The 26,804-nt window shown below is 41.8% G+C and overlaps 1 protein-coding gene across 1 annotated transcript; it reads right to left on the bottom strand.

Annotated features, from left to right (window-relative positions):
* Positions 1 to 531: 531 nt before the first annotated feature.
* Positions 532 to 26,804, bottom strand: PKD2 (polycystin 2, transient receptor potential cation channel). The gene is made up of 15 exons (XM_021526513.3): positions 26,591 to 26,804; positions 21,547 to 21,660; positions 18,891 to 19,024; positions 18,279 to 18,529; positions 17,791 to 18,015; positions 17,016 to 17,244; positions 15,358 to 15,528; positions 14,764 to 14,945; positions 13,702 to 13,822; positions 11,812 to 11,910; positions 11,369 to 11,490; positions 10,673 to 10,790; positions 10,251 to 10,414; positions 4,623 to 4,770; positions 532 to 3,251 (listed from the first exon to the last, which is right to left on the bottom strand). The coding sequence occupies exons 1-15, from the start codon at positions 26,787 to 26,789 to the stop codon at positions 3,018 to 3,020; spliced, it is 2,511 nt and encodes an 836-aa protein (XP_021382188.3). The 5' UTR covers positions 26,790 to 26,804; the 3' UTR covers positions 532 to 3,017.

Here is a 26,804-nt window from a genome sequence, read left to right as displayed (position 1 = left end):
CAAATTCATTATGTATGTATTTAATTAAAGATTGAGATGTAGTTACATTAATCATTCAATTTTCTTTAATACAGTTTCATTAATACAGCTGTCCAGAGAGAACCATGGGTTTTACATGGGAGCCTGGGCTTTCCAAGCTCTATTCAAACCCTCCAGGTGCTGCAGTATTCCCTCCTGAAACAAGAGGGGAAAAAAGGGGAATAGAGAAAAAAAATAATTATATTACCCAGCAAGTAATGAAGAGACAGTAACTGGCAGTGGGAGCTGCTACCTGAAATAGCAGAAAGCAGACTTGTGCATTTGCAGGAATACAAATCTGAAATGAAGTGTTAAGAAAGGACTGTTTGGGCAATGAAGCAGTAGGATCAGCCCAGTCCACTGGGTTCATTTACACCCTTCACTCTCTTTATTAGGTAATCTGAGAATAAAGTATGAGCTATTCATACCTTATTCATACTGTATTTTTATTAATAAAATAAAATGTAGGATTCTTCATGTTCCATTACAAACAAACCAAGTGTAGGCAGAATATTTGCTTTGTAGATTATATAAATGTTTATTAGGAAGTAAAGTGCTCAGTTTTACAGATCAATACATTCTTGATCATTGTAGAGGACTAGCATAATTAACAGCTTCCTAATAAGACCAAACACTGTACATTACTATGCAAAAAACTGTACCTTTGTAATAAGTGACAAATGATATTATAATCTAAAACTGAAAAATGCATCAATAAAATATTTGTAACATTTATCAAGTGGCAATGCACTTACTGCAAGGCCCACTGTCAATGCACATGGATACCCCATGGAAACTTACTGCACTTCAAGATGAAGTTTGTTATCAAATAACAACATGTTACAGAAATACACCCCAACAAATACAGCTATTAATGCAAACATTTTCATAATAAACATATAGTACAAATGAAAGGTGAACTGAGTGACTGAATTTACATTTTGAAAGACACATTTTAGATATGAATATAAAGACTAGGCTCTGTATATTTAAATTGCTTTGGTATAGTATTTTCTATTCTTCTTGCACAGCAGATGGTCATGAGTACAGCTGGTGTTTCTTTTTGGTCTGTTTGTTTACAGTCATAAATGCAGTTCAACACTGAAAAGCTTTCTTCAGAAAGGTTTCTGAGGTGTAAAACCTCAGAATCAAGGCAAGAGAGAGCTTAATCTGAATGCCCTCATCCTACACAAATGCCCTATCCACTGTGCTGTGCACTGTTTTCACAAGTTCCTGAGGACTCTTGTGAAAGGGTATGAATTTCTTCCCAATACAGGACCAAACAACCCACACAAGAACCAGAACCTGCTCTCCTACATAATTCTGTTCCCGAGACACAGCCACTGTGAAATTCCAGTACTGAATCTCCTCCTCTTCCAGCTTACATTAATTAGGTTTCTGTGCGTATGGTTACTCATAAAATTAAAAATGGAAAGGTGTGAATTCTATTTAGTTTCAGCAAGTTCTCTGGTTAGAGAAAAGTCATTCTGAACCACTGTACATCCAGGCAATGCCATTGCAAGAATATATGGAACATGGAAGTTTTGCCTAAGCAGCACAGAATGAAGAGATACTGTTGAAACAGAAGGCACCAACATAACACATGACACTTACACTTTGTTAAACTGGCCTTTTCCTCCTCAATATACCCTACTAATAGTAGAAATGTCATTGATTATGTAGCTTTCCATTATCATTTTCACCAGCTCTCAGTCTTTAAACACCAGACAACTGCCATCTTCAGGGAAAAAGCACAACTGACAGCCTCCCTCCTAAACCAGCATTCCACACATGGAGACATTCCTAGGCAAAACTGCAAACACTGCCTCGGTGCTCTCTATAGGAAATCAACAGAATTTCAATGTTGCATGTCCTTTCAAAAATAACGCTTCTATGACACAAAGCAGAGGGAATTAAATACTAAAAATCAGTGATTATAATACAAATACCTCCCCAAAGGAATCTTGTGTTGCACCTCAGCAGAAAAGTCTATGTAGAAATGTAGCTAATCATTATAGTTAAATGTAAATACAGACCACATAGTTGAGATGTGATTAGAACTTCACATGGCACAAGATCAGATTTTCCCAACTGTCAGAAACTTCTCTGCCCCTCTCCCTGTCACACCCAAGGAAAATTCAGTGGTTTTCAATTTTGTGTGCTTTTAAATAAAGTATTTTCTGCAAGGTATCTGTATTTATCTAAGAACCTCTGGAATGTTTATCCCAGAAACACTTAAATCATTAAAAGATAGCATTAAAAAATGGGCACTTTGCAACATAGCTGAAAATTATTGTTAGTTGGGTGTGAAGAGGCAGTTCTCAAATATTTCTTGCTAAATGCTAATTATAATGCATTCAGTTTCTACCACAGAATGATGTAATTTACAGTTGTACAAACTAAGTGCACTTTCTTTGGCTTAAAGAAATGTACCTCTCAAAAAAGGAAAAAAAAAATTAAATTAAGTAAAATACTAGTATACCAAGAATAACTAAGAAAGACAAGTAGAAACTCATATTTAACAAAAAAAAAAATCCTGTTTTATCTGTCAGCTGTTATAGTGAATAAGACAAACTGATGCCATATTGTTTTAAAATTTGCTTTTAAAAGCCTTTAAAAAATGTACTTTCCAAGAGAAAGAAGAAAATTAATAACCTCTTAGTATGCCTGCCATTAGACATTATTTTGTCTGAAGCTTGCTGCCCTCATGCAAATATTCCCAATAATATTTTTATGGAATCAGATTTCTGTCCTGGTAGATTTTGTCCTATTTGATATCCATTCAGTTTCCTGCATTTTTGTTTCCAAGGGTGACACTCTCACTGGTGGCATTACACATGGCTTACATAGGCCTCAAAATGATTTACGGAGTGAATATTTAATTTTTCCCACCAATGGAAGATGTCCTCAGGGGTCTGATCAGAACGATCCCCTCACACTGGGGAATTTGCTAGCTTAATACTGACCTGAAACATGTGGAACCACCTACAAAGCTCAAGCTACACGTGGATGTTGTTGGCCCCGCTTGGCGCTCCTGCATCAAGGCCATCAGACTGGGAAGAAGAGGGGCGGGAGTTCCTGGAGCGGGGCTGGCCGTTCAGCCCCAGGGGTGTTCCCAGCCGATGGCTCGCTTGCGAGGCCACGTCGTCCGACTCCCAGCGCTCCAGCTCCTCTCGCACCAGCCGCTCCATCTGCTCCCTGTGCGTTTCACTGCCCCGGCCCAGCCTCTCATCCTAAACACATTAAAAGACACAAGCTCAATGCCCAGCTTCCAAACCCTATACAACTGTGGGAATCCAGGGCTTCCCTCTGGCTGCCCTGGAATGCCTGGGACCCTGGCAGGGGGTCAGGAACCCCCCTGGACAGAGCCCCCAGAGACACTGTCTGTGATCTCTGGCCATGGAAAAGAGATTTCAATCCTACAGGATGAATTACAAGCTCTGAGTGTTTGATATAAGCAATAATTAAGTGTGGCACGGGCACAAAAGTAAAATTTTAGGATTCTAGATTAGGATCCAAAGGGCACAAGATGGAGGAAATTGGGTGTGTCTTGTCCTTTTTCTCCTTCTTCATGCCCTCCATGTTTCACAGTGGTGTTGGTATTTTTCTGTTGGTTTAGGCTGGGGACACACTGTCCAACGTAGGTGACAGATATTGGCACATTATTGTAAATCCAGCCCAGGGAGTTTCTGGTATTTAATGTTTGTAACATCCCACTGAGGGCAGAGCCCCACACGCTGCCCTGCAGGACAGAGCTGTGGCAGGGCAGCAGAACATGTTAGAGATAAACAGAATAAACAACCTTGAAACCAGCACAGACCAATTATGGGCTTCTTCTTTGGCAATGGGGCTGAAAGACAAAGACTTTCTACAATCTCGGAATCATCAATACCACAGATTCTGACATACAACCACAAGAAATTCATATACCACTTGAATACTTCCATAAGTCAATGAGGAAACAGCTCCCACAGCAAACTGTTTTATTTCCAGGGATGAAATGAAATGCCCAGGTTGCCACCTAGGAAAGCACAACTTGTATTCCACCTGACAGATTTTATCATCTACAGAAACAACACATTTCTCCCACTGGCCACCTCCAAAGGGCCCTCAAGGAAAGAGAGAGTGAAAGGGGAAGAAGTAGAAGTCGGGTAACCCTGGTGACAGAAGTGACCTCTCTCATCTGCTACACAGTCCCAGAAGGAACATAGGAGAATGAGACCAGATTGGGCAGGAATCAATAGACTCCAATAGACTAGTCCACAAAAAATATTGTATTACTCCAAACAGACACCAAAGAATGGAGGAGTTGCTTCAGCAACTACTGAACACCACTGCCGTCCAGATCACAGGTTTTAATGGTGACAGAGGGTTGCTGTAAGATGTGTTGTCATATCTGAATCTTGAACCATGTTCCCAAAATTTAAAGTTTCAAATTTCATGTTTTCCTAACACCTAACTGAAATCACTCACCTACTGCCAAAGCACCCACCTCCTCTTTACCACCACTCCTTCAATCCTGCCAAGCCAGTCAGTAGGAAGAAGTGCCAACAGAAAGGAAGACATGCAGGTTGTGACCAGACCACAGAGACTGAGTTTCTTACCTCTGTCACTCCATCTAACAGCTTTCCCAACACATCTCTCCTTTTTAGCTTGGCCCTCTCCATGGCTTCTAGCTTCACGATAACAGCATCGATCTTGGAGACGATACTGCCAATGGAATGCTCCATGCGATCCACCCGCCTCATGAGTCTGAGGACAAGAAGTGGGAGCTTCAGTGACCCAATCAGCACTGTTCTAGCATGACAACACACAAAGCAGACAAGGATGCGACATCACTCTTATCCAAACACGCCTCTGATTTCCCACAAACCAGTCCTACCATTCAGGAGGGACAAGGTACACCAGAGCAAGAAAGTAAAACAGGGTCAAAGCACATGGGGGAAAAAAGCACATCTTGCACTCTGCTTTCACTGCTCTTAGGGCATCATCATGAAAATTTGTTGGTTCCAGTGTCTTCGTTTCAAAAGTCAGGTGTCTGCTAAGGAAGGCAGAAGCCTCCCCTGAAATGGAAAATGTACACCCCCTCCATCCAAATTGTTATGATTTTGAAATTAAGGGGGCTCTCGGACAAAGAAATAACAAAATTCTTTATTAGGGAAGATAATAAAAATAACAATGCAGTAAGGCAAAACAACACTGATGGAGTCAGAATACGACCTGACACCCTGTGGGTCAGGGTGTTGGTAGCAGTCCAATTGAAATGGTGGCTGCAGTGCTCCTGCAGAGACAGGTGTGGTTCTGCTGGAGCAGGGATCCTGTAGAAGGGTGTAGTCTTCCTCTGAAGATCCAGTGGTGGTGTAGATGGGCCTGGTCTTCCTCTGGGAATCCAGTGGGAAAAAGGCTGTCCTGATGTCCCAAAATCTCTGATTATATCCAGTTGGGAATGCTTGGCTCCTCCCCCTGGGCGGAGCATCTCCCAGTGGGATGATGTAATTTTATCAGCCATGCAGGGACACTCCATGGCCCATTAACAGCAGATGTCTCCCCAGAGGGAGGATTGGTTTGTGGAAGAGAAAAAGAAAACTGCCCAATTAACAGAAGATAAGTGCCACACCTCAAACAGATGGGAACAGAATGCACACACTGCCTTGCAATCTAGGACATTATCCATCCTTTATTCTATTTCCATCTGCATCACAATAAAACCTTACACACAGCTCTCACTTAAGACCAGGTTTCCCTGCGGTACACAACTGGCTTCTCCATCTTTCTGCATTACCCACCAAGTGTAACCAGGTCCTTGAGCAAAAACAATCCCATGGATGGGTTTGTCTTTGTCTGAAGTGGGATTAATCCAAACAGTTTTTCCTAAAATACCTTTCATATGTACCACAGGGACTTCATCTCCATTGACTGTGTGCAAGAGTTCAGACTGGGCAGGACCAGCTTGATTGATGGACCACGCAGGCAGCTTTTGCTAAGCTCATTTCCCAATTTCTAAGTGGGAAAGCCAAGTGCTTTCAGGGTAGTCTTAAGTAGCCTGTGGCACTGTTCAACTTTCCTGGCAGCTGGTGCATGATAGGGAATATGATATATCCATTCGAGACCATGTTCTCTGGCCCAGGTGTTGATAAGGCTGTTCTTGAAATGGGTACCGTTGTCAGACTCAATTCTCTCAGGGGTGCCGTGTCTCCACAGGACTTGCTTTTCCAAGCCTAAGATGGTGTTCCGGGCAGTGGCATGAGGTACAGGGAAAGTCTCCAGCCATCCAGTGGTGGCTTCCACCATGGTCAGCACGTAGCGCTTGCCTTGGTGTGTCTGGGGCAGTGTGATGCAGTCAATCTGCCAGGCCTCCCCATACTTGTACTTGGACCACCGCCCACTATACCAGAGGGGCTTCACCTGCTTGGCCTGTTTGATGGCAGCACACGTCTCACAGTCATGGATAACCTGGGAAACACTGTCCATGGTTAGATCCACCCCTCGGTCTCGTGCCCACTTGTAGGTGGCATCTCTGCCCTGATGACCTGAGGCATCATGGACCACTGAGCCAGGAACAACTTCCCCTTATGCTGCTAAGTCTATCTTCAACACCTCTGCCTGACCTACATGCTCATTGTTTCAGTGTTCCTCATTAGCCCGACTCTTAGGGACATGGGCATCTACATGGTGGACTTTCACAGGTAGCTTCTCCACCCAAGTGGCAATGTCTTTCCACTCATCAGCAGCCCAGACTGGCTTTCCTCTACACTGCCAGCTGGCCTTTTTCCACCTTTCCAACCAACCCCACAGAGCATTGGCTACCATCCATGAATGGGTATAAAGGTAGAGCTTTGGCCACTTCTCCCTTTCAGCAATGTCCAGGGCCAGCTGAACGGCCTTGAGTTCAGCGAGTTGGCTTGATCCACCTTCTCCTTCAGTAGCTTGTGCAACCTGACTTGTGAGGCTCCATACAGCAGCTTTCCACTCCTGATTCATCCCTGCGATGCGACAGGAACCGTCAGTGAAGAGAGCACAACAGGTCTCCTCTGCTGGCAGTTGGTTGTATGGCGGAGCTTCCTCAGCCCATGTCACTTACTCTTGTTCCTCTTCATCGATGAGGCCAAATTCTTCACCTTCTGGCCAGTCTGTAATTATCTCCAAAATCCCAGGGCGATTCCGGTTTCTAGGCGCGCTGTGTGATGAGATCAATCCATTTGCTCCATGTGGTGTCAGTGGCATGGTGGGTAGTAGGAACCTTTCCTTTAAACATCCACCCCAGCACCGGTAGTCGGGGTGCCAGAAGTTGTGCTTCTGTGCCAATCACATTCAAGGTGGCTTGAACTCCTTCACAGGCAACCAAAATTTCCTTCTCTGTGGGAGTGTAGTTGGCTTCACACCCTCTGTAACTTCGGCTCCAGAATCCCAGTGGTCGGCCTCGAGTCTCCCCAGGGACTTTCTGCCAAAGGCTCCAGGACAACCCATGGTTCCCGGCTGCAGAGTAGAGCACATTCTTGACCTCTGGTCCCGTCCTGACTGGGCCAAGGGCTACAGCATAAGCGATCTCCTGCTTGATCTGGGTGAAGGCTTGTTGCTGCTCAGGGCCCCAGTGGAAATCGTTCTTTTTGTGGGTGACCAGGTAGAGAGGGCTCACAATCTGGCTGTACTTGGGAATGTGCATTCTCCAAAAATCTATGGCACCTAGGAAAGCTTGAGTTTCCTTTCTGCTGGTTGGTGGAGACATCGCCATGATTTTGTTGATCACCTCAGTGGGAATCTGACACCATCCATCTTCCCACTTTACTCCCAGGAACTGGATATCTCAGGCAGGTCCCTTGACTTTGTTCTTCTTCATGGCGAAGCCAGCTTCTAGCAGTATCTGGATGATCTTCTCTCCTTTCTCAAATACTTCCACTGCTGTGTTCCCCCACACAATGATATCATCGATGTACTGCAGGTGCTCTGGAGCCTCACCCTTTTCCAGTGCAGTCTGGATCAGTCCATGGCAGATGGTGGGGCTGTGCTTCCACCCCTGGGGCAGTTGGTTCCAGGTGTACTGCACTCCCCTCCACGTAAAGGCAAACTGAGGCCTGCATTCTGCTGCCAGGGGAATGGAGAAATATGCATTGGCAGTATCAATAGTGGTGTACCACTTCGCTGCCTTGGACTCCAGCTCGTACTGGAGTTCCAGCATATCCGGTACAACAGCACTCAGCAGTGGAGTCACTTCATTTAAGCCACGCTAGTCCACAGTCAATCTCCATTCTTTGTCAGATTTGCACACAGACCAGATGGGGCTGTTGAAGGGTGAGTGGGTTTTGCTGACCACCCCTCGGCTCTCCAGTTCAGGGATCATTCTGTGGATGCGGATCACGGCATCTTGATTCGTTCAATACTGCTGGCAGTGCACCATCATGGTGGCAATCAGCATTTGTTGCTCTTCCACCTTCAGGAGTCCAACTGCAGATGGGTTCTCTGATAGTCCAGGCAAGGTGTTCAATTGCTTAATGTTCTCTGCCTCTACAGCAGCTATGCCAAATGCCCATCTGAGTCCCTTTGTGTCCTAGTAATAGCCATTCTGGAGGAAGTCTATGCCTAGAATATACAGAGGCTCTGGGCCAGTCACAAGAGGATATTTCTTCCACTCCTTCCTAGCCAGGCTCACCTCGGCTTCCACCAGGGTCAGTTGCTGTGATCCCCCCGTCACCCTGGGAATAGAAACAGATCCCGCCCCCACATGTCCCAATGGTATCAGGGTACACTGTGCACCAGTATCAACTAAGGCGTTGTATTTTTGTGGCTCTGATGTGCCAGGCCATCGGATCCACACCGTCCAGAAATCTGGTTTTCCCATGCCTTTTTCTGGCTAGAGGCAGGGCCCCTCTAACCCCTGTTACTATTTCTTTCCTGGATATACATGGTAGAGGTACCTTCGAGGGGATCTGACAGGTCATACCCAGCAGCTCGGTCATGGGAGGTTGAGGCTACCTTCACCCTACTGGAACTCCCTCAGCTAGTGTTTCCCTCCTTGAGTCATCACACCTGTGCTGCCATGACAGAAGAAGGTGTCCCATACCCACCTTCCCATGTCTTCCCCATGGTCATGCAGGAAAAACTATAGGTCAGCCCGTGGGGTGTACCCTCTTTCTCTAGCTGGGGGACATTGGGCTCTGACTGTGGGACCTGTGACTTGCACTGGTGTGATATGGGAACTGTTTCTCCTCACCTCCTCCCTCATCTCCTCTCTTGAGTTCCTTGACCACGGCAGAGACGTGAGCCTGCATCGGGCCATTGATCATATTCTCATGTTTTCTAAGCTTGTTGGCAAACGGCCCATTGTCTCTCGGTTGGTGTCGGCACTAATCGTTGCAATGAAGGTGGTGCATTGGGATGGCCCTAGATTTGCCAGACTCCACAACATTTGCCCTGTGCACCTGTGGTGTAGATGGGCCTGGTCTTCCTCTGGGAATCCAGTGGAAAAGGCTGCCCTGGTGTCCCAAAATCTCTGATTATATCCAGTTAGGAATACTTGGTTCCTCCCCCTGGGCAAAGCATCTCCCAGTGGGATGATGTAATTTTATCAGCCATGCAGGGACACTCCATGGCCCATTAACAGCAGATGTCTCTCCAGAGGGAGGATTGGTTTGTGGAAGAGAAAAAGAAAACTGCCCAATGAACAGAAGATAACTGCCACACCTCCAACAGGTGGCAACGAGAATTGCCTTGCAATCTAGGACACCAGTTACATAATTCTTTATTCAGCTTAGTGTTGCTGTAATTAATTAATAAGGAGATCTATCACTTAGGACAAAATACAGACTTGTGAGTAACCTAATCTTAAAAACAACCGTTAAAGCTCTCACTGAACCTAAAATAAACTCAAGGATTTACTACTTAAAAAAACCAGAAAAGTATTTTCTGACATTGTTGTAACATGACCCTTTTCTCTGATTTCAATGACAAGGTTTTAAGGACAGGGGTTTTGTTGCTGTGTTCTTTTTGTTTCTTCTGATTTTCTATATTCTAACCAGCTCCCATGAGGATCTCTAAGGCACTTCCAGTTCAGATATTATTTGAAAGCTACTAAAAGGATGACTTATGCACAATAAAATCCTAACTTGCTTTTATGAATAATTTGATTAATATCAAGGAGAGAATACTATATAACCCAAAGAAGAAAACTCAAAATGAAATAAAAAACAACCAAAACCCAACATGCAGATTTGTCCCCCTCAGAAGGACAAACTTACACTTGGAACTCTTCATAGGAAACCCCACTAGAGCTGCTGCCCCTCCTCCTGGAGCTGTGTCCACTGTCTTCATCCTCATCCTCCTCAGAGTCATCCAAGCTCCGGGGGAAGCTGCGGCTGCTCAGAGGACGTGGTAGAGAGCTCCTATCCAGGTCCAGATCCTCCTTTGGGAAAACACAAGCCAGACAGAGAGAGAAGATATAAAAAACTTTTAGGTGTACATGGGGGATGGTGGTGTCAAGATCAAAGAGCTCCTTTCCTCTATCAGTTCCCCTTGTGCCTTTTTACAGCTCTGCTCAGACAGCCAGGAACCACTGCAAAAGTGAAGGGAGACAAGAGGATTTTTCTGAGGCAGGAAACCAGCACAGGGAGCAGACTGGCAGACAGTGCTGGTGGCATCCCACTCCTATTGCTGAGCTCACCCTCTCTTTCTCCAGGTCATCTCTCATCTGCTGATGTTCATGTTCTGTCAATTCCTGGTCCCCATCCTGATCATATTTGGTAAATATTGCTTCAATCTCTGCATCTGTGTGCCCCTTCCTGAAAAGGCAGTAAAAGCAGTCACTTCACTTTTCATTTTTCAGATGCTGAAACAACTCTGTGTATTAGAAAACACTTCACTTCAAACAGACTTTCATCCTCAAGACAAAGACATCCCAGCATTGTCTATAGGTTCGCAAGACTGATAAAAACCCCTCAGTCCTTACCCTTCATTAGTTAAAGCACAATCTTCTCTACATTGAACATTTCTCCTTCACAACTCCTTTCTTTATCTCCTTGATTTGTATCCTTGCCTTGGACTCCTGACTAAGCACAAACTCCTACAGTGGTCTGACAGAAACATTACCATTTCCTCAAAGGCCTTAGGTCTCTGCTTCCTCAGAGATTTCTGTGTTTTTCTCCTCAAAACACAGAAATTCATGAAGGCTGGGCCCCAGAGCTCCAAAAACCTTTCTCTGGTATGCAATGCCAACACCAACCACAATGCAGCGAAAAACACTATGGTGTGTGTCTTTATCCACATTAGTGTGCTTCTGCTAGAGGAAAATCACATAAAAAAGTTAACATCCCAAGTCCCTGGGCATACTATCCTAGGTAAGAAGTAACATCTCCCTTACCCTTTGAGATCCTGCCGGAGTTCATCAAAATTGAGTTTTCCTCCACCTTGTCTCAGACTTTCTGAAATGTCATCAACAGTAGTTTTCTTCAATTTAAGTTTGATCATGGCTTTGTTGTAGCCCTAAAAGAGAAAGTAAAACTTGTTGTTTCTCATTAAATGAGATTTCTAACAACTTTACTGATTACAGAAATCAGCTGCTGCACAATCTCATTCAGTGTGTTTAGTGTGATCATTCAAGGCAAAGTCTCAGATAACTGAAATACATTGTGATGGAAAGTTTTCACTCATTTAATTTACACTCAGCTCAGATTAATTTATTTTAACTGAGATGTGTACTCTTACTAGCTGCTGCCAGATTTACTTTGTACAGCTTATAGTATTTTACTAAATAAGTTCAGATGTGACAAATAAGATGTCAAGCAAGCAAAGCAATACATTTACCTTCCTGATAAGGTCAGACAATTCCATTTCTGCCTTCTGTTGTGCCATATCTGATTTGACTTCTGAGAAGGTATCATTGATAATTGCCAAAAACATGTTCTGTTCATAAGAGAAAACAAAAATATTGAAATTTCAAATTTCAACAAGACTGAGCCCTGCTACTCCTATGACCTTCTTGTGCAGACCTTAACATGGATATTGTTTCAAAAGGCCAGAAGAAAATGGTGATCTGTTTAAAAAGAAACTACCATCCAGAGCTTAATATTGAAATATGTATGATGCACTGCAGTATAACAAATTCTAATCAACATCACTGGTTATTAACATAACTGGAAAATTACTTTCCAGAGAGGGTTCACAGCTACACACAGCAGTGGCAATAAACCCTGCAAGGCAAAACTTACACAGGTAACAGCTGTGAATTAATCCAGGCAAAACAGCTGGCAACAAAAATTCCTGAGGAATCAAGTTAACTACACATCCTGTAATAACAAGCACAAACCAAAGGTTCTTATCTAGTTACATCTCTGCTTGCATTTCAAATTAAAGATAAAATAAAAAAGCTTAAAATTAGTCATTGGCATTTATGGCACCAAATCTGGAAAGAGCTTTCTTGTTCAGAGAAAGGAGAAAATATTTGCCTCACTAACCCTGTGTCAAGCATGTAACTTAATCAAACCATGCTGTCATCACTGAAAGGCTCCTGCTAGCCATGGAGTAAATATGACTGAATTACAAACTGCATATTCACATTCAAGAAGAGTTACTCAATTTACTGGCATGTTCAATGTAGAAAGGCAGTGCTATCCTCTGTTTCCTCATGGACTTAAAAAACATGCTTTGGACCAATCTTTCAGTGCTGTATCTTTATGCATTCATGCCCAACACCAGAAAATTAAGAGGCAACTTGACAATCCACTATTGTGTTATTTTCCTCTGCTATTTTGCCCAGCTTTAAGAGTTGGTGCTTTCTACCCATCTTCCCTAACTTAATTTCCTGGTCTCAGACCGGTCTCAAGGGACTTGCATCAACATTTTGTTCAGGCAAAATGATATTAAAAAACCCACAAATTACAGTGAGTATTTTGGATAACCTGCTCTGACTTCACCTTCTAGTGCTTTTCTGTTGTCCCTTAGAAAAAAGATATTTCTTTCCCTTGCTGGACACTAGACTGTTCCTCTGGACAAAGCAAATAAGAAACTTGCTTTATGTGACACATATGTTATTTTCCCACTGAATCCGGGTCCATCTCACCAAACACTTAAAGTCCTCACAAAACACTTTCAGCTCTCTACATCCTCACCAGTGAACATCCAAGATGAAGTATTTTCCCACAAATAAAATCTGAATGCCATTCCTCCTCATCTCAAATAGTAACAAAAAGCTGCACTAAGTACGAGGGTCACTAAATAGCACAAAAAATTATGATGATACTGCTGAAGAACCATGCTCTTGCAGCAGGCAAAGCTATGTGTGGCATGCAAGAATAAGGCTATTGTAAACACAGCCAGCCACACATTAGAGCACTTTATGAACCAAGAGACTGCATGGAACAGTACAGCTACTTTGCACCAAAAGAGACAGCCTTGCTGTGTCTGTCAACCAGGCACTATTTAGATTTTAGAACTCTAATAATAATAATAATAATAATAATAATAAACAACATCACAATGTGGAGCACTACATGAGAATAACAAAAAACATACTATGCAAATCAATTTTAAATGAGGAAAAACAGGAAAGAGTGTAGTGATCAGCCATGTAGCAGTCAGGCCCCTTCATGGACCATATACTCATCATTATCAGAAAAAGTCCCAAAAGCAGGAATCAAAGGACAAATGATGCAAAAACAGCCACTGATCCACCCCACTTAAACAAAATGTACATACCAAAAGAATGAAGAACATAAAGAACACAAATGTAGTGAAATAAATGGGTCCCAAAATTCGATTAGCTTCTTCAACCTCTGTGAAGTTGAAGTCTCCCAAAATGATGCGGAACTGAGTAAATCTTAAAAAACAAAATACATCCAGGAGTTGAAGAAAACATTACTGGAGCTGTGCAATATTTTATTCTAGCAGTGTGACTGATAGGCGGCAGAGAGATCTGCACTAACACTTTATCAGGGACTGCAAAAACAATTCATCAAGCACATCTATAGGCACAACCCAACTTGCAGTCAGGTGCCACACACATAAAACCATGAGGGTAACTTCTCCCTTTTGGTCACAGCAGGAAGCAGAGCAAACTAACAATTACTACTGTGAAGCTCTGAGACCCACTCCCATCTTCCTCACGCACATATAACCCCAACCTGAACCTTCTCCCTCTAAGCCAGAAAAACCTTGGCAATTTATGGCACCATCAGCATATTTCCAGTTCCTTCACTTCTCTGCAAGAAACTCCTTGCAACACTGCCCCAGCGTAAGGAAGCAGGGGAAATCAGTGACTGAACAACCTCTTAACTGCCTCAGTTACAATCAGGTTACATTGCACCAAATCCACCAAGGAAAAATTGATTAGCAATCTTATATTAAGTCCTCTCTCTCTCTCTCCCTCTCCTGGATTCCAGATACTTATGAATTTTGTGTTTGGCTAAAATAGACTCTGAGTCAAGCAACTCTGAACATTGTCAGGAACACAGCCTTATTATGCATCCAACATTTCAGTCAGCATTTAACTACTGAACATGGAGTCATTGTTTTGTCTAGGAATGCAAGCAACAGCTGTAAAAATCATATCACAGCCCTGCCATTTTTAGCTTACTGCTCTGATAGCAATAACAGAGAGATAAAAATGTTATAAAAATGTGTTTACTACCAGATTATATCAACAGAGGTGTGCCTGCAGCTTATCTGCTTAGATGGATGTCAGAGGATTTGCCTCTGATAAAGTAACTGATTCACCAACGCACCAAAATATTCTTTGCATTTTTTAATACCTGTACTTACATGCAATCCTGGAAAGTGCTGAAGTCATCAATTTGAGTGCCAAAGACAAGATAGGCCAACTGAGCATATGCTAAGAAAATAATAAAAAACATAATGGCAAAGCCAATTACATCCTTGACACAGCGAGACATCGTGGTGGATAACTGACTCATCGTTCTGTTGAAGTTAACAAATTTGAAAAGCTGTTAAAAGAAAAAAGAAAAGAAAAAAGCTGAAAATAGGAGGAAGACAATTTCTTAACAAAATTCCTCTCCGCTCTTTTACATGAGATGACCTACTGAACATGGCTGGAGACAAAGCAGTACCCAGTAAGAATTACTGACTTATCAATTGAGGAATAATAAAAACATTTCTTAACATGTCTGCTAACAAAACACAAGCACCAACTACATCTTCTAGACCTAAACAAGAGCTGACTACACCTATGGCAAATTACAACTTAGCTTTTCATCTGCAAGAAGTTATCACTGTTCTGACTTTCTCACATGACTGACTTTGAGAGAAACGTGAGTAAATCTCAAATAATGTGTCTAATGAAACTCAGAATACTGCTTACACTCTAATGTTAGAATAAGGATGTGTGTCTTGAATTACCTTAATCCAGACAAAAAACACAGTGACTGCAGCAATGTTGTTAAACTGCATTTGCCAATACGCCAAGGGTTCGAAATTGGGGAATGAGTTCTGATCTTCCAGCAGCTTCTTCAGGAGCATATCAACAGTTGATGTCCTATAGATGCTAATTCCTATAGCTACTACAGACAGCTGAGGATAAAAGAAACACACAAATTTACAAAAGGTAACTAGGGTTTTAAAACAACTTCTTTGAGACATTTACGTCAGATAAAGTTAAGATATGAGGAACTTCATGCATTTCGCAGTAAAACCATTATAGTCCTGGACTACAGACATATAGTCTGGGAGTAAGAAGATTTAGAAGTCATTTACTTGCCACTGTTTGTGAAGAAGAATATGACAGTGGCACCTAGCAGGATTATAGAAGTGATATTGTCACAGAGAAGAAAATGTAAGGAAGAGAATATGACAACTCTAACAGACAAAGGTGAAAAAGAACAACAGAGCAGAAAGACAGCAGTAGCCAAAAAGGTACTGAAGTTTCTCCAGAGCACAGACTAAGCAGTATTGCCCAGAACAAGTAACAGCAGAGAAGCTGCAGTTCTACCACAGAGGTTTCTTACTTTGACTTCTACAAATGTGCTGTTCATTACTGTAAGTGAACACTTCGCCACATATTGAGAGTCATAAGTACATAATCCTACATTTAAACAATGACCCTCAGGCAAGGCATAAACACAGAATTCTGACCTCTTGTGTGAACTGAATTTTACACTCACACTTGAATACTCTTCACTGACTTAACAGCAAAGCATTTTATCCCTGCCCAACCATTAAGTGTAAAAAACAGCATACAGTTCATGTAAACATCCTCCTAAGCAACCCTTCATTTACAAAGCACTGTGATACAAATATGATTTCCCTGGATTACAAATATTGGCTTCAAGACTTGAAACCTTTGATTCATCCAAGACTGAAGATACAAAACAAGTATGGGACTGGAACTGTTTCAGCATTTCTGGCTTTGTATACTTCTGGTAAGCACAGCTTGATCTGCGTCCAGAGAGAATTATATTATGCAGCTTTACATCCAAAGCTCATATTTTCTGGTGCACTAAGATTACTGATGTGCAACACTGTCCACTTAACCTAAACAGTTTCTAGCATTCTACAATTCTGAGGCACTTCTTCAACTTGGTATTAGCTGGTGAGCATTTAATACCAAGATAAATCTCCTTGGGGTTCTTTGCAAACATATTCAAATCCCAGTCCCATTCCTTGCAATGCAAACCACTCCTATAAAGCAGATGATTTTCTTACTTGAAAACCAGTGCAATAGTCTGTACCAGATATGTAGAAGGGAGGGCAAGTTTGTCACCTCCAATAAAAGCTAAGTCTATACAAACAAAAGATGAAAATGCATGATGGACAAATACTCTAATTTTGCACCAGGCTGAAAGCGCTGAAGACAGAACAACCAATTTTGTGAAACATACCAATATGGCAACACAGACTAAAATTGTCAATGTTCAGACTGAATAGCCTAATAGTCTGTAAGTATCCTTCTTAATGATGGTCCTGTACCTTAAAACCACAACAGGAACACTGAGTAATTCACGTGTCCCACAAAGTGCACTTTAGAAAGCAACTTTAGCCTGATTACAAAGGTTACTTACCACAATGATAAGGATATCAAGGCAATTCCAAACACTTCTGAAGTAGCGCAGTCTATGAATGTGAATTTCTAAGATCTCTTCCACCATATAATATAGAACAAAAAGACAGAAGGACATTTCACAGGCTGCCAGAAAAAAATCAAAAGTGGAGATGTAATGAATCAGCCGCACAGGCTGAAAGTGCCAAGATGTAACCAGGCCTCCAGTAGCTGGAAACTCTACTAGCAACCTGTATTTTAAAAGAGGCAAAGAGAAAAAGAATTTAATTTAACCAGAACTGATGAAAAGTACTACTAAAAGACACTTGGGTTTATTTGTATAATTATCTAAATAATAGAAACAAACCTACATATGATTCCAATTTTTCCCACCACACAGAAGTTGTAAACATGACCACGTTCAATTTTGACTAAAACTCAAAGCCTTTCAGGAACAGTGAGGAAACAGAGCCAGAAAGATTTGTTTTCATCTTTGCCTGTCTCATGCTGTCTAAACCAAAAGCTGATGCTTTATATCCATGTATTTATTTGGATATGCCAACTGCCCAGATAGATCTCCTGCAAACTGTACCCAAGGCATTATGGCACCAGGAAAGCCAGGACAGACTCCATGAGGAGCCTCGCTTCTTTGAAAGGGAGGCATGGCATTTCAGTTGTCTGTCCCCTTTACACAAAACATACCCTCACCTATGTCCCCAAAACAAAGTAATCACAAGAACGCCCCAAGTCTACTACCCACCCTGTGCAACTGAAAGCTGTTGTGCTTCTGTTCATACCTGATCACGCAGAACAGGTTGATGTTTGCATTGTACACAGAGAAATCAATGAAGGTTGCTCTGGTCCCTCTGTCTAGCCACAGGTTCTTCTTCAGGCTAGCAATCTGCAGAGCTGTCACTTCTCTGGTCCTTGAGAGGTCTTGGTAATAACCAGCCCCGCTGTACGTGGCAATCAAGCCCCAGTGGCTGCTGCCATTCAAATCCTTCTCATTGGTGTACGTCCAGCTAGTTCAGAAGTGAAAGAGAGCACACTGGTCTTCCCACCTTCAACTTACAATTAATAAAACAGATACCAACAAAACCTGACCAAGAAACATTTATTAGCTATTAAATATGCTTTAATTCAGGAGGTCCTTGCTACAAAGTTTTGATGTAACCTCTGAGAAAGAAGTTACAAAGGTCCTTCGACTAACACTATAAAATTAAGATAGAAAAATGAGTCACAAGTATATAAAAAATGAGCATGTGTCTACAGGAATGCTACATACGCAGTTCCATTCCGGAGTCCAAAAGGAGCAGTATCTTCATTAGCTACAGAATAGACATCATAGCAGTCTTTGATTTCCTCCCTTAAATCTTCAGGTATGGAGCAGGAACCATTTCTGACTTTCAGCTGCCGAATGCGAGGCACTCCTAGGAGCAAGTTCTCATAATAAATGAAGCTTTTGTTTTCTGCCATGGTTTTGTTGTTGTACCACATCTCCCAGTAAAGACCATCCAGCAAAGGGCCTTCTGTGAACTGGGGAGGATGGCAAAATTTCAGTTTGCATGTTGCCAGCACTGCTTTTTGTTCCACAGAAGTGCTAGAATTGCAGTTAATAATTTCTCTGACATAAGACTTTAGTATTACCTCTCCTCCAAAGACATCCCACAAACTTGCCCTACCCTGCCCCACCAACACTATTTGAGCTCTAAATGTTCAAATATTAATGGCCTACTTTGTTCCATAGCTTTGACATTGTGCACATAGATTTTCATGCACAAGCCTGACCACGTTAGGAAATTCTGAAGGTTAGGAGATTCTGAAGGTTAAATTTACAGCTCATGACAGTACCAGTGAACCACAGCAACAGAGATACAAAAACTTGGGTTTAGATTACCTTCCAGAAGTCATCCATTGTGGACAAAGTTTTGAAATCAGTTTTCTCCGTTTTTGACACAGGTGTTTCCAGGAAGAGCTGTGACATAACCCTTGTATAATAGTACATACTGGAACTCACTGTACCATAAGTCACTGCAGAAGGTTTGGCAAGGAGTGAGAGATAAAGAAATAAAGGAAAGAGAAAAAAAACACCAAACAAACCAAACAAACCAACAAACAAACCCCACCAAACCTTTATTTATTTTAAATACATCAAGTTGTATTTGTACAGATTTTGTAGCGGAACTATTAAGCTCCAAAACAAAATCCACACCAAGCAGCATTTATCTGTCAACTGTGACTAAAATAGAAAATGCAGTGAAGGTAGATTGATCAATCAATTTATAATATTCTCTTCTCCCTTCCACACCTCATTCTATTATTAATGCTTCTTCCAAAGTAAACCTCAAGGAAAATAAAGGCACAATTCAGCAGCCTGAAGAGAGGCAGACAGTGCCTTTTTAGGTGGCTTGTGCTATCCAAGGCATGCATGGAGAACTGGCAGAGATGGCACAAAGACCTCAAGACAACTATGCTCTGCTTGAGCAGATAAGGACAGTCAACCAGGATACTGGGGCACTGGGAATGACATGGATTAGGCAATGAACATCCGGTACAGATGTGCAGTGCCTTTAAGAGAAACTCCCTACAGAAAATAAATTATTGTATTACTCCTTTTCCTCACACAGGGCCAAAGATATGGCTGAGGGCTACAGAGCATTAATTATAAAATGACGTACAAAACTAAGATGGGTTGAGGAAATAGTCTCTGGCATGGGTATTTATGGGGAATAAAACAGAGAGTACAATGGAACTGATAAAAGAGCCTGAGACATGTTGTGAAACTTTTGTGATAAGATAATGTTATCAAGTGACATGATGTCATGAAGAATATGTAACCAAGGGGAAATTGTTACCAAAAATAGAACCTTATATAAGTGCCATACCAGTAAAACCATATATAAAAGCCTTATATTCTCAATAAAATTGGCTTCTGATCCAAGCTCACATATTCCCATCTTTCCATTGCTGATAGGTATTGTTACTACCTGTAAATACTTGAACCACTCTATGGCTAAAACTCAGAGAGGAGTCTGAAAGATTAGGCCTACACTGAACAATCAGTGTCAGTTTTGGTAATTGTATAAAATTTATATTTTTTTTGTTTCCCTTAACAGCCAGAGAGTAAGAATTTTTTAATTAATTAAGAAATTTTTAAGAATTAATTAAGAATTTTTAATAGAGTTCTGCTGCGCACATGGAATGTATCATGTGACTGTGCAATACCTGCATTCTCTCTAAACATATAATCTCCAAACAATAAGAGAACAAGAAATGCCCACAGCACTTAGCCTGCACTGGGAAGCATTCTCCTAGGGCATGTGAAGCCACCGACCAGACTGACCTCCAGTTATTGTTCATGTGAAAAATAAAAAGGATACTTAAAAATACTAGTAAGTTAGCAATATCTCCAGATATTTAACACACTATCTTTTTCCTTTATTCAGTTAGCAAACATATTTTTCTGTAACAAAACAAATAGTTAACAGCCTGTTAAGAGTCAAATTTCTCCTACTGAAACAAATTTCACATTAAGGCAGGCCTCTCACTGCAACACTTCTCCTGGTGCTACAGTGTGCCAGCCACAAGCACCCTTGCACTGTTTTGTTCATAAACCTGTTCTAAGCATTCTTAAATTTCTCAGGAAGGAAAAAAACCATGACATTTAATATATAAACATGTCTGCAGTACAACAGTCATGTCAATAGTATAAAATTTGGGCTTTTTAGCAATTCTGTTACGTTCCAGCAGTGCAGACTTGCTCGCAGAGACAGTTTACCAGTGTAGTTTTGCCTTTGCTTCTCCACTCTGAGATTCCCTCTCACAAAAATTTAAAACATCACTTTGTTGTATTACAACTGATCATAAATGGCAACTAAAGAGTCACCAACATTTCAGCCCTTTAGGGTAGAACTGCTCACACTAAAAATTGGAGACTTGAAAAATACTGGCTTTCTAAAGATACACTAACTTAATATATACAATTTGTTGGTTTTCTCCCTAGCAAACAAATAAAACAGATATTTTGTAACTCCACAATAAATTCTTTCTTGCATTGGAAATTGAATGCTACTATGTTCTGTGTTCTTTATGTTATGATACCTCATATGCTATCAAGACAACAAACGGCACAAACCACAGAAGTCTCCAGCTGTGATCTGTACATAACCTTGCTGATAAACTTCAAATGTTCAATTATTTGTGCTGAATGACTAACTCCTCCTCTTCATTTACCATTTCTGCTCAGTGATTTCAAAAAGTGTAGCAGAAGTATTACATTGCAATGTGGTACTACAATAAAAAAATCTCTCTAAAAACAAAGAACAAGTCTATTATCATCCTGCCTGAAGATTCTAAACTTGTTAAGGTGCAGAAAGTTGTAGTATTTTCAGTCTCAATCAACAGCCCATGCACAGAAAAAAAGATAAATATTTGATTCTAAGTATTTGCCTACCTATCTATTAATTCTTCTCCTACATTAAACAACCTTCTTTCTGGAATCACAAAAAGCAGGCAGTACACAACTGGATGTACTGGTGCTGAATAGTACTTACAGACACACAGGACCACAAGGAAAACCATGTATGTGATCAGCTCCCGTAAAATACTTTTCAAGTACTGCTCTCTGCTGGTGTTGCTCTCTTCCATGAGTCTTGTCCCCCACAGACCTTAAAAGGAAAAAGAGATACATAATGATGTGCACAGATGTCTGGTACAGATGTACAAGTGACATAGTAAGTGGTGTTGAAAGCTTAAGCTTGTTTTTCTGCAGGTTCTTCCATGGATTTTAAGTTTAGGCGAGGAGCTTCATTTGTAGACAGAATGGGGCCTGAGGCAGTATCAACTATCAATGTGATACCATAATAATTTAGGAACAGTTCAGCAGAACTCTAACAGAATCTGTGGAAGATTTGTAGAAGTGCTGTTGCTTAGAACCACAAGGTATAAAAACAGATACAAGGAGAGAGAGACATGCACAGACAGCCATCCTTCAAGAAATGGAAATGCAGTGCATTGGTATATTTTCTTTTAAACATGCAAATCATTGTTCAATGAATGAAAATGCACATTCATTATTGAGCCTTTAGGAATAGTCTTAATTTTCTACATGAAAGGAGGATACTTGAGTCAAACTTATTTTTAAAACACCTTATCATAACCTTCCCCTCTCAGATAAACAAGAGACATAGCAGAGATGTTGGTGAGCATTTCTGCATGGTTTCTTTCCCTGCACAACAAAGAGTTATCAATTAAACATCAGTAGCAGCCTAAATGAGCAACTGCTGTCCAGTCTAGCTGTCAGCTTGAACAACTACACCAGCTGAACTGCTTCTGCCTGTTCTTCATTTCATGTAATGCTTGACATTCCCAAAAGGACAGGGAGAGAAGCTATTGAACTTTGGTGATCTCTTCCAAGTGGTTAACAGAAAAACAAAAGGATCTTTTAAATGGAATCTCTAAAAGGAAAAACCACCTTGAAACAAAACACAGTTAGCAATCACCATCCTCATTTCCTATGCCTACTACAGAGCAGAAAAAAAAGATGGGAACAGCCCCTGTTGCTCGGACTGTTCCCTTCATGGAGCTTCTCTTCATTTAAACCTAAAGCAAGGCAATTTGACCTCAGTTTACGATCAGTGAAAAAGGATTTAAAACTAAAAATTCACTCCTATGGAACTGCAGTAAATTTCCATCTTTTTCAGGTGTTTTAAAAAGCCAACCTTTCAAAACATCATTTACATTCTCAGTAGATGGAAATGTAGTAACCTCAAACTCCCTAGGAAAAATCTTGGATCCATCAAACATACCACAGTAATTTGAAATGGAACAGTAACAAGGGATAGCCAAAACCCATTATAAACCTGACAATGAAGCATGAGTTCAGCCAATCTGCAACCACTGCTGTAAGGCTAAAACAATTGGCTAAGCTGCTGCAGACCTTTGTTTGCTAACAGAGATGGGAATAAAGAAGCTCTTCCTTCTACCTGCATAAATGAAAAAAAAACAAGCATAAAACATGTTAGATGTTTCTTGAAGCCTTTCAGCTATCACATTTTTAAGTTATGACATAAACCTGGAAACTGCTCTTGCAAGAACTAATAGTTTCAGCATTAACCTCTGTTCACATGGCTTAATTGGTTAAGTTAGGGCCTTCCCTAGTGTCAGCCCCCAAATAAGAGAGCTTTTTCAAAGCTGCTCTTTAAGGCCAAGTTTGAAAATGCGCAGATAAAGACTGCAACTTTACTACACTGAACGCCAAATCCTCCCCATTAGGTCATTCTTGGAGACATAAACATAAATCCAAGAACATTTACTGAGTCACTAATAATAATAACTCAATAAATTCAGCCTCTAGCACAGCACTACGTTGCACTAGCAACCTTCATAATAAAGGCAGGAAGATATTACGGAAGAGAGGAAGAAAAGGCTGGAAAAGCCAGTGAGCTAAGCTGGAGAGAAAGCCAAGTCTCAGCTGTCAGCACATTACTCACCAATAAGAAATGTGGTGAGCAGAAGCAGAAAGTTTCCAAACTCAAACTCTGTCATATTAGACTATCGTTAAGAGTCAAGTCAGCAAAGAACAGAAAGTTTCAGCAAAAGAAAAAATCCAACGAAACAGCACCAGGGATCACACAATGATTTTTGTGCTAAATGAACAATGAATTTGCCCATAAGTTAGCTTGGAGCTTTCATTAGCTGTTACATTTTTGCACTGCAAATATATTATTCCCCTTCCCCCTTATCAGAACATTGATTTAGATGTATCAAACATAGTAGAAGTAAGCAGTGCTGTATTTGACATCTGCTGCAAGCAACAAAACTGGTTTGTTTTCTTATATACATGTGCTATTCATCAACACTTTGACAGAATCTGTGTATTTTTATCAAATAAATCTGCAACTAACAGTTGCTTATACTCATTCTGTATGTAGCAGTCTGGAAGGGTATTTTGTACCTTGACGTAACAATAACTAAGAAAACCTTTCAAGAAATGCCCAACACACATCAGTGATGACACACATGAGGACATGGCAGCACTGGGTGACCAAGTACAGCTCTACAATGCAGGATTATCTTTCCAGGCTGGCTCTGGAAACACACCTTGTTTTTACCCATCAAAAGTTCTGGTAACTTCCTCCTTAACAGAGTAGAATAATCAGCCCCTCTTCTCCTCTCAGCATCTGGGATATTTTCTGAAGAGATCTGCAAAACTAGAGGAACTAAAGGCACTTCACAAACACTCATGTTAGAATCTGAACAGAATCCATATAAAGAAGAACCTCAACTACTGATAGTCTGTTCTATTCACTTAGTAACACCTGTTACCGTTTCCCCAACAGTTGCAATTACCAAAATCCCAATACTTTAAATCCTCTCTGCATTTTTCTTTCATAACTCACAGCAAGTAAAGTGCCATCTGTCATTGAACATCCTTCAATACTAAGTTGCACCTTTTTTTGCCATGGTGACACTATCACTTGCAATATCCAAAGGATTGCTCCCTCTTTTTGAATTCTGTCTAGCGAGATGGAATTCCATTAAATAAATTTATGCCAACTTTCCTGTAGTCCTTGAAATAAAACTGAATGCACCATTTCCAGTCTTCAAAGATACTCAGAGGATATCCATGAAATGTCAAAAGAACTGTGAAGTATTCTTTCTAATAGTAAACCTGCAATTATCTTTCAAGCGCCCTATAATAATGTCAGGCTTGCAATCAGCCTCTTTATACTGTGCAGCACAGGGATCACATTCTTCAGATAAGGTGTTACTTATCTGAATCTAACAGTCACAGCTTCCTGCAGCACCTCCACAGCACCGAAGTCTCACCCAGACATTTACTGTGCCCAGGAATTTATGGCAACATTCTCATCAAAGAGCCAGAAAAGGATCTGTCAACTACAGTAACTTTAGCTACAATTGCCTATAGAAGGGGGTCAGGAATCAACAGAAACTGTTTTGAGTACTAGTGCACAAATCACAAGAGAGATGGAACAGGAGCAACACCTGCCAGGTCAACACCAGGTCACTCACGTTCACCTCATGTACAAACACTGCTGTTTTTCACCACAGTTGAAAACATACACAGGAGGTTCCTTCTTGGCAACAACTAAGATGAAGGGAGCATCTGAACTATAAAAACTTAGCAAAAGTTTTTCTAAAAGGACTTAACTTTCTCCATGTGAAGCAGCTCTTTTCCTAGGCAATTACGTATCTCAGCAATGGACTAAAACAAACACACCACTGGAGACTCCAAACAGAAAAGTGCCAGTTCATGCACAACACAATCATTACTGGTAGTTTTTTCCTTGTTATTCTGGTTTCTTGTTATGAAGTGACTTGGGTCATTGAACATGGTCCCAATAAAATCTGCTAAAAAGAAAACATAGTCTATTCCATAATCTCTACAAGTCTGACTTGCATACCACTAAGATATTGCAATGTTCAAGAGGGATTTCTTCTGGTGCAATACAGCCAAGGCTAGAGAAATCATTACAGAAAACAATCTTTGAATACACATGAAAATAAGAGACGGTACAAATCTTTGCTTAAAGTCAAGTTTGTTTTGAGAGTTCCACTGATGCCATGGCAGCCAGTAACAGTACTATCTACCACTTCAGAAATCCACATTTCAGAAGAAGAATCTTTATTTTCTAAATGTGGTTTGCTTTCTCTGTAGCTTTGTAACTATAAAGATTTTGCCCAATACTTAACCCAATGCTCTGTTTAAAATCCTTGTAGTTTGAAGCTGACATCTTAAGCTTCTCTGAAAATAAAGGAGGGTTTTTCAATGTGCTCCCACAACCTTAAATCCAAAGGACTCCCCATCCTGCATTCTCTATGCTGTTGTCAAATCAAACCTGTACAAATACGGCTCAGCAGGGAGTTACTGCAGTAAGCTTTTAATGACACCTCAAATGTTCACTTGATGTGTGCCCAATTTTGCTTCCGACTCTGTCCCTGGTCACCAGCTGTGTGACAAGAGGCAGCACTTGATTGTTGTAAAGGGCAGCACCAAGGCACTGCACAATACTGCAGAAAAGAAAAAGCGATTCAAACACCCTCCCAAGCAGCCCACTCTAAGTATCCCATGCCATCCTAACCACGTCTTCTATAGAATGGGGTATTGCTGAGAAAGAAGCACAAGCACTCTGCTGTAAAGACCTCGTGCTGGTGCAGAAAGCTAAGGCTGGAAAAGACCTCTGGAGATCATCACGTCCAACCTATGAGCCAACATCACCATGTCAACTTGACCACGGCACCGAGTACCACATCTAGTCCTTCCTTAAACACCTCCAGAGACAGTGGCTCCACCACCTCCCTGGGCAGTCCATTCCAATGCCACCTTTTCTGTGAAGAAATTCCTCTTAATGCCCGACCTAAACTTCCCCTATGCGGGAGTGTCATACACGGAAAGCAGCCAGGAGTAAGACCTGGGAGGCGGAGAGGTGGGGAGAGGAAGGAGCATCATCTGCGTGTGCGGGCGGACATAACCGGGACGGGGATCGTAAGACAGCTGCGCACGCAGAGATGGGGACACAGAGACGCAGGATGGATGGGAAAGGAGCCGCGTCAGGGTGCGGGCTGCCCTCTCACCTCGCAGTCTCCGCGCCAGGCGCTTGGCCCAGGCGGCCCGGCGGGGCGCGGCTCCGTCGGGCGGCCCCGGGAGGCGGCCCGGCCCCTCGGCCCCGCCGCGCCCCGCGGGGCCGCGCCGCGCCCGCCGCCCGCCGCCCGCCGCGGGCCCCGCGCCGCTGCCCAGCGACGACGCGGCTCGGCTGCCCCACTCCACGTCCATCTCCAGCACCGGCCC

The sequence above is a fragment of the Lonchura striata genome, chromosome 4 (assembly GCF_046129695.1).
Source record: "Lonchura striata isolate bLonStr1 chromosome 4, bLonStr1.mat, whole genome shotgun sequence".
Lineage (NCBI taxonomy): Eukaryota > Metazoa > Chordata > Aves > Passeriformes > Estrildidae > Lonchura > Lonchura striata.
This window is presented reverse-complemented; position numbering and strand designations above follow the sequence as displayed.

Bases quoted from the DNA above. Each gene is read 5' to 3' on its own strand.
- PKD2 (XM_021526513.3), bottom strand. From the start codon at position 26,789: ATGGACGTGGAGTGGGGCAGCCGAGCCGCGTCGTCGCTGGGCAGCGGC. The intron at 15,529-17,015 runs GTAAGTAACCTT...TTTTATCCTCAG, and splicing joins TTGATATCCTTATCATTGTG to CTGTCTGTAGTAGCTATAGG. The intron at 3,252-4,622 runs GTAAGAAACTCA...TAATGTGTTTAG, and splicing joins TGTTAGATGGAGTGACAGAG to GATGAGAGGCTGGGCCGGGG.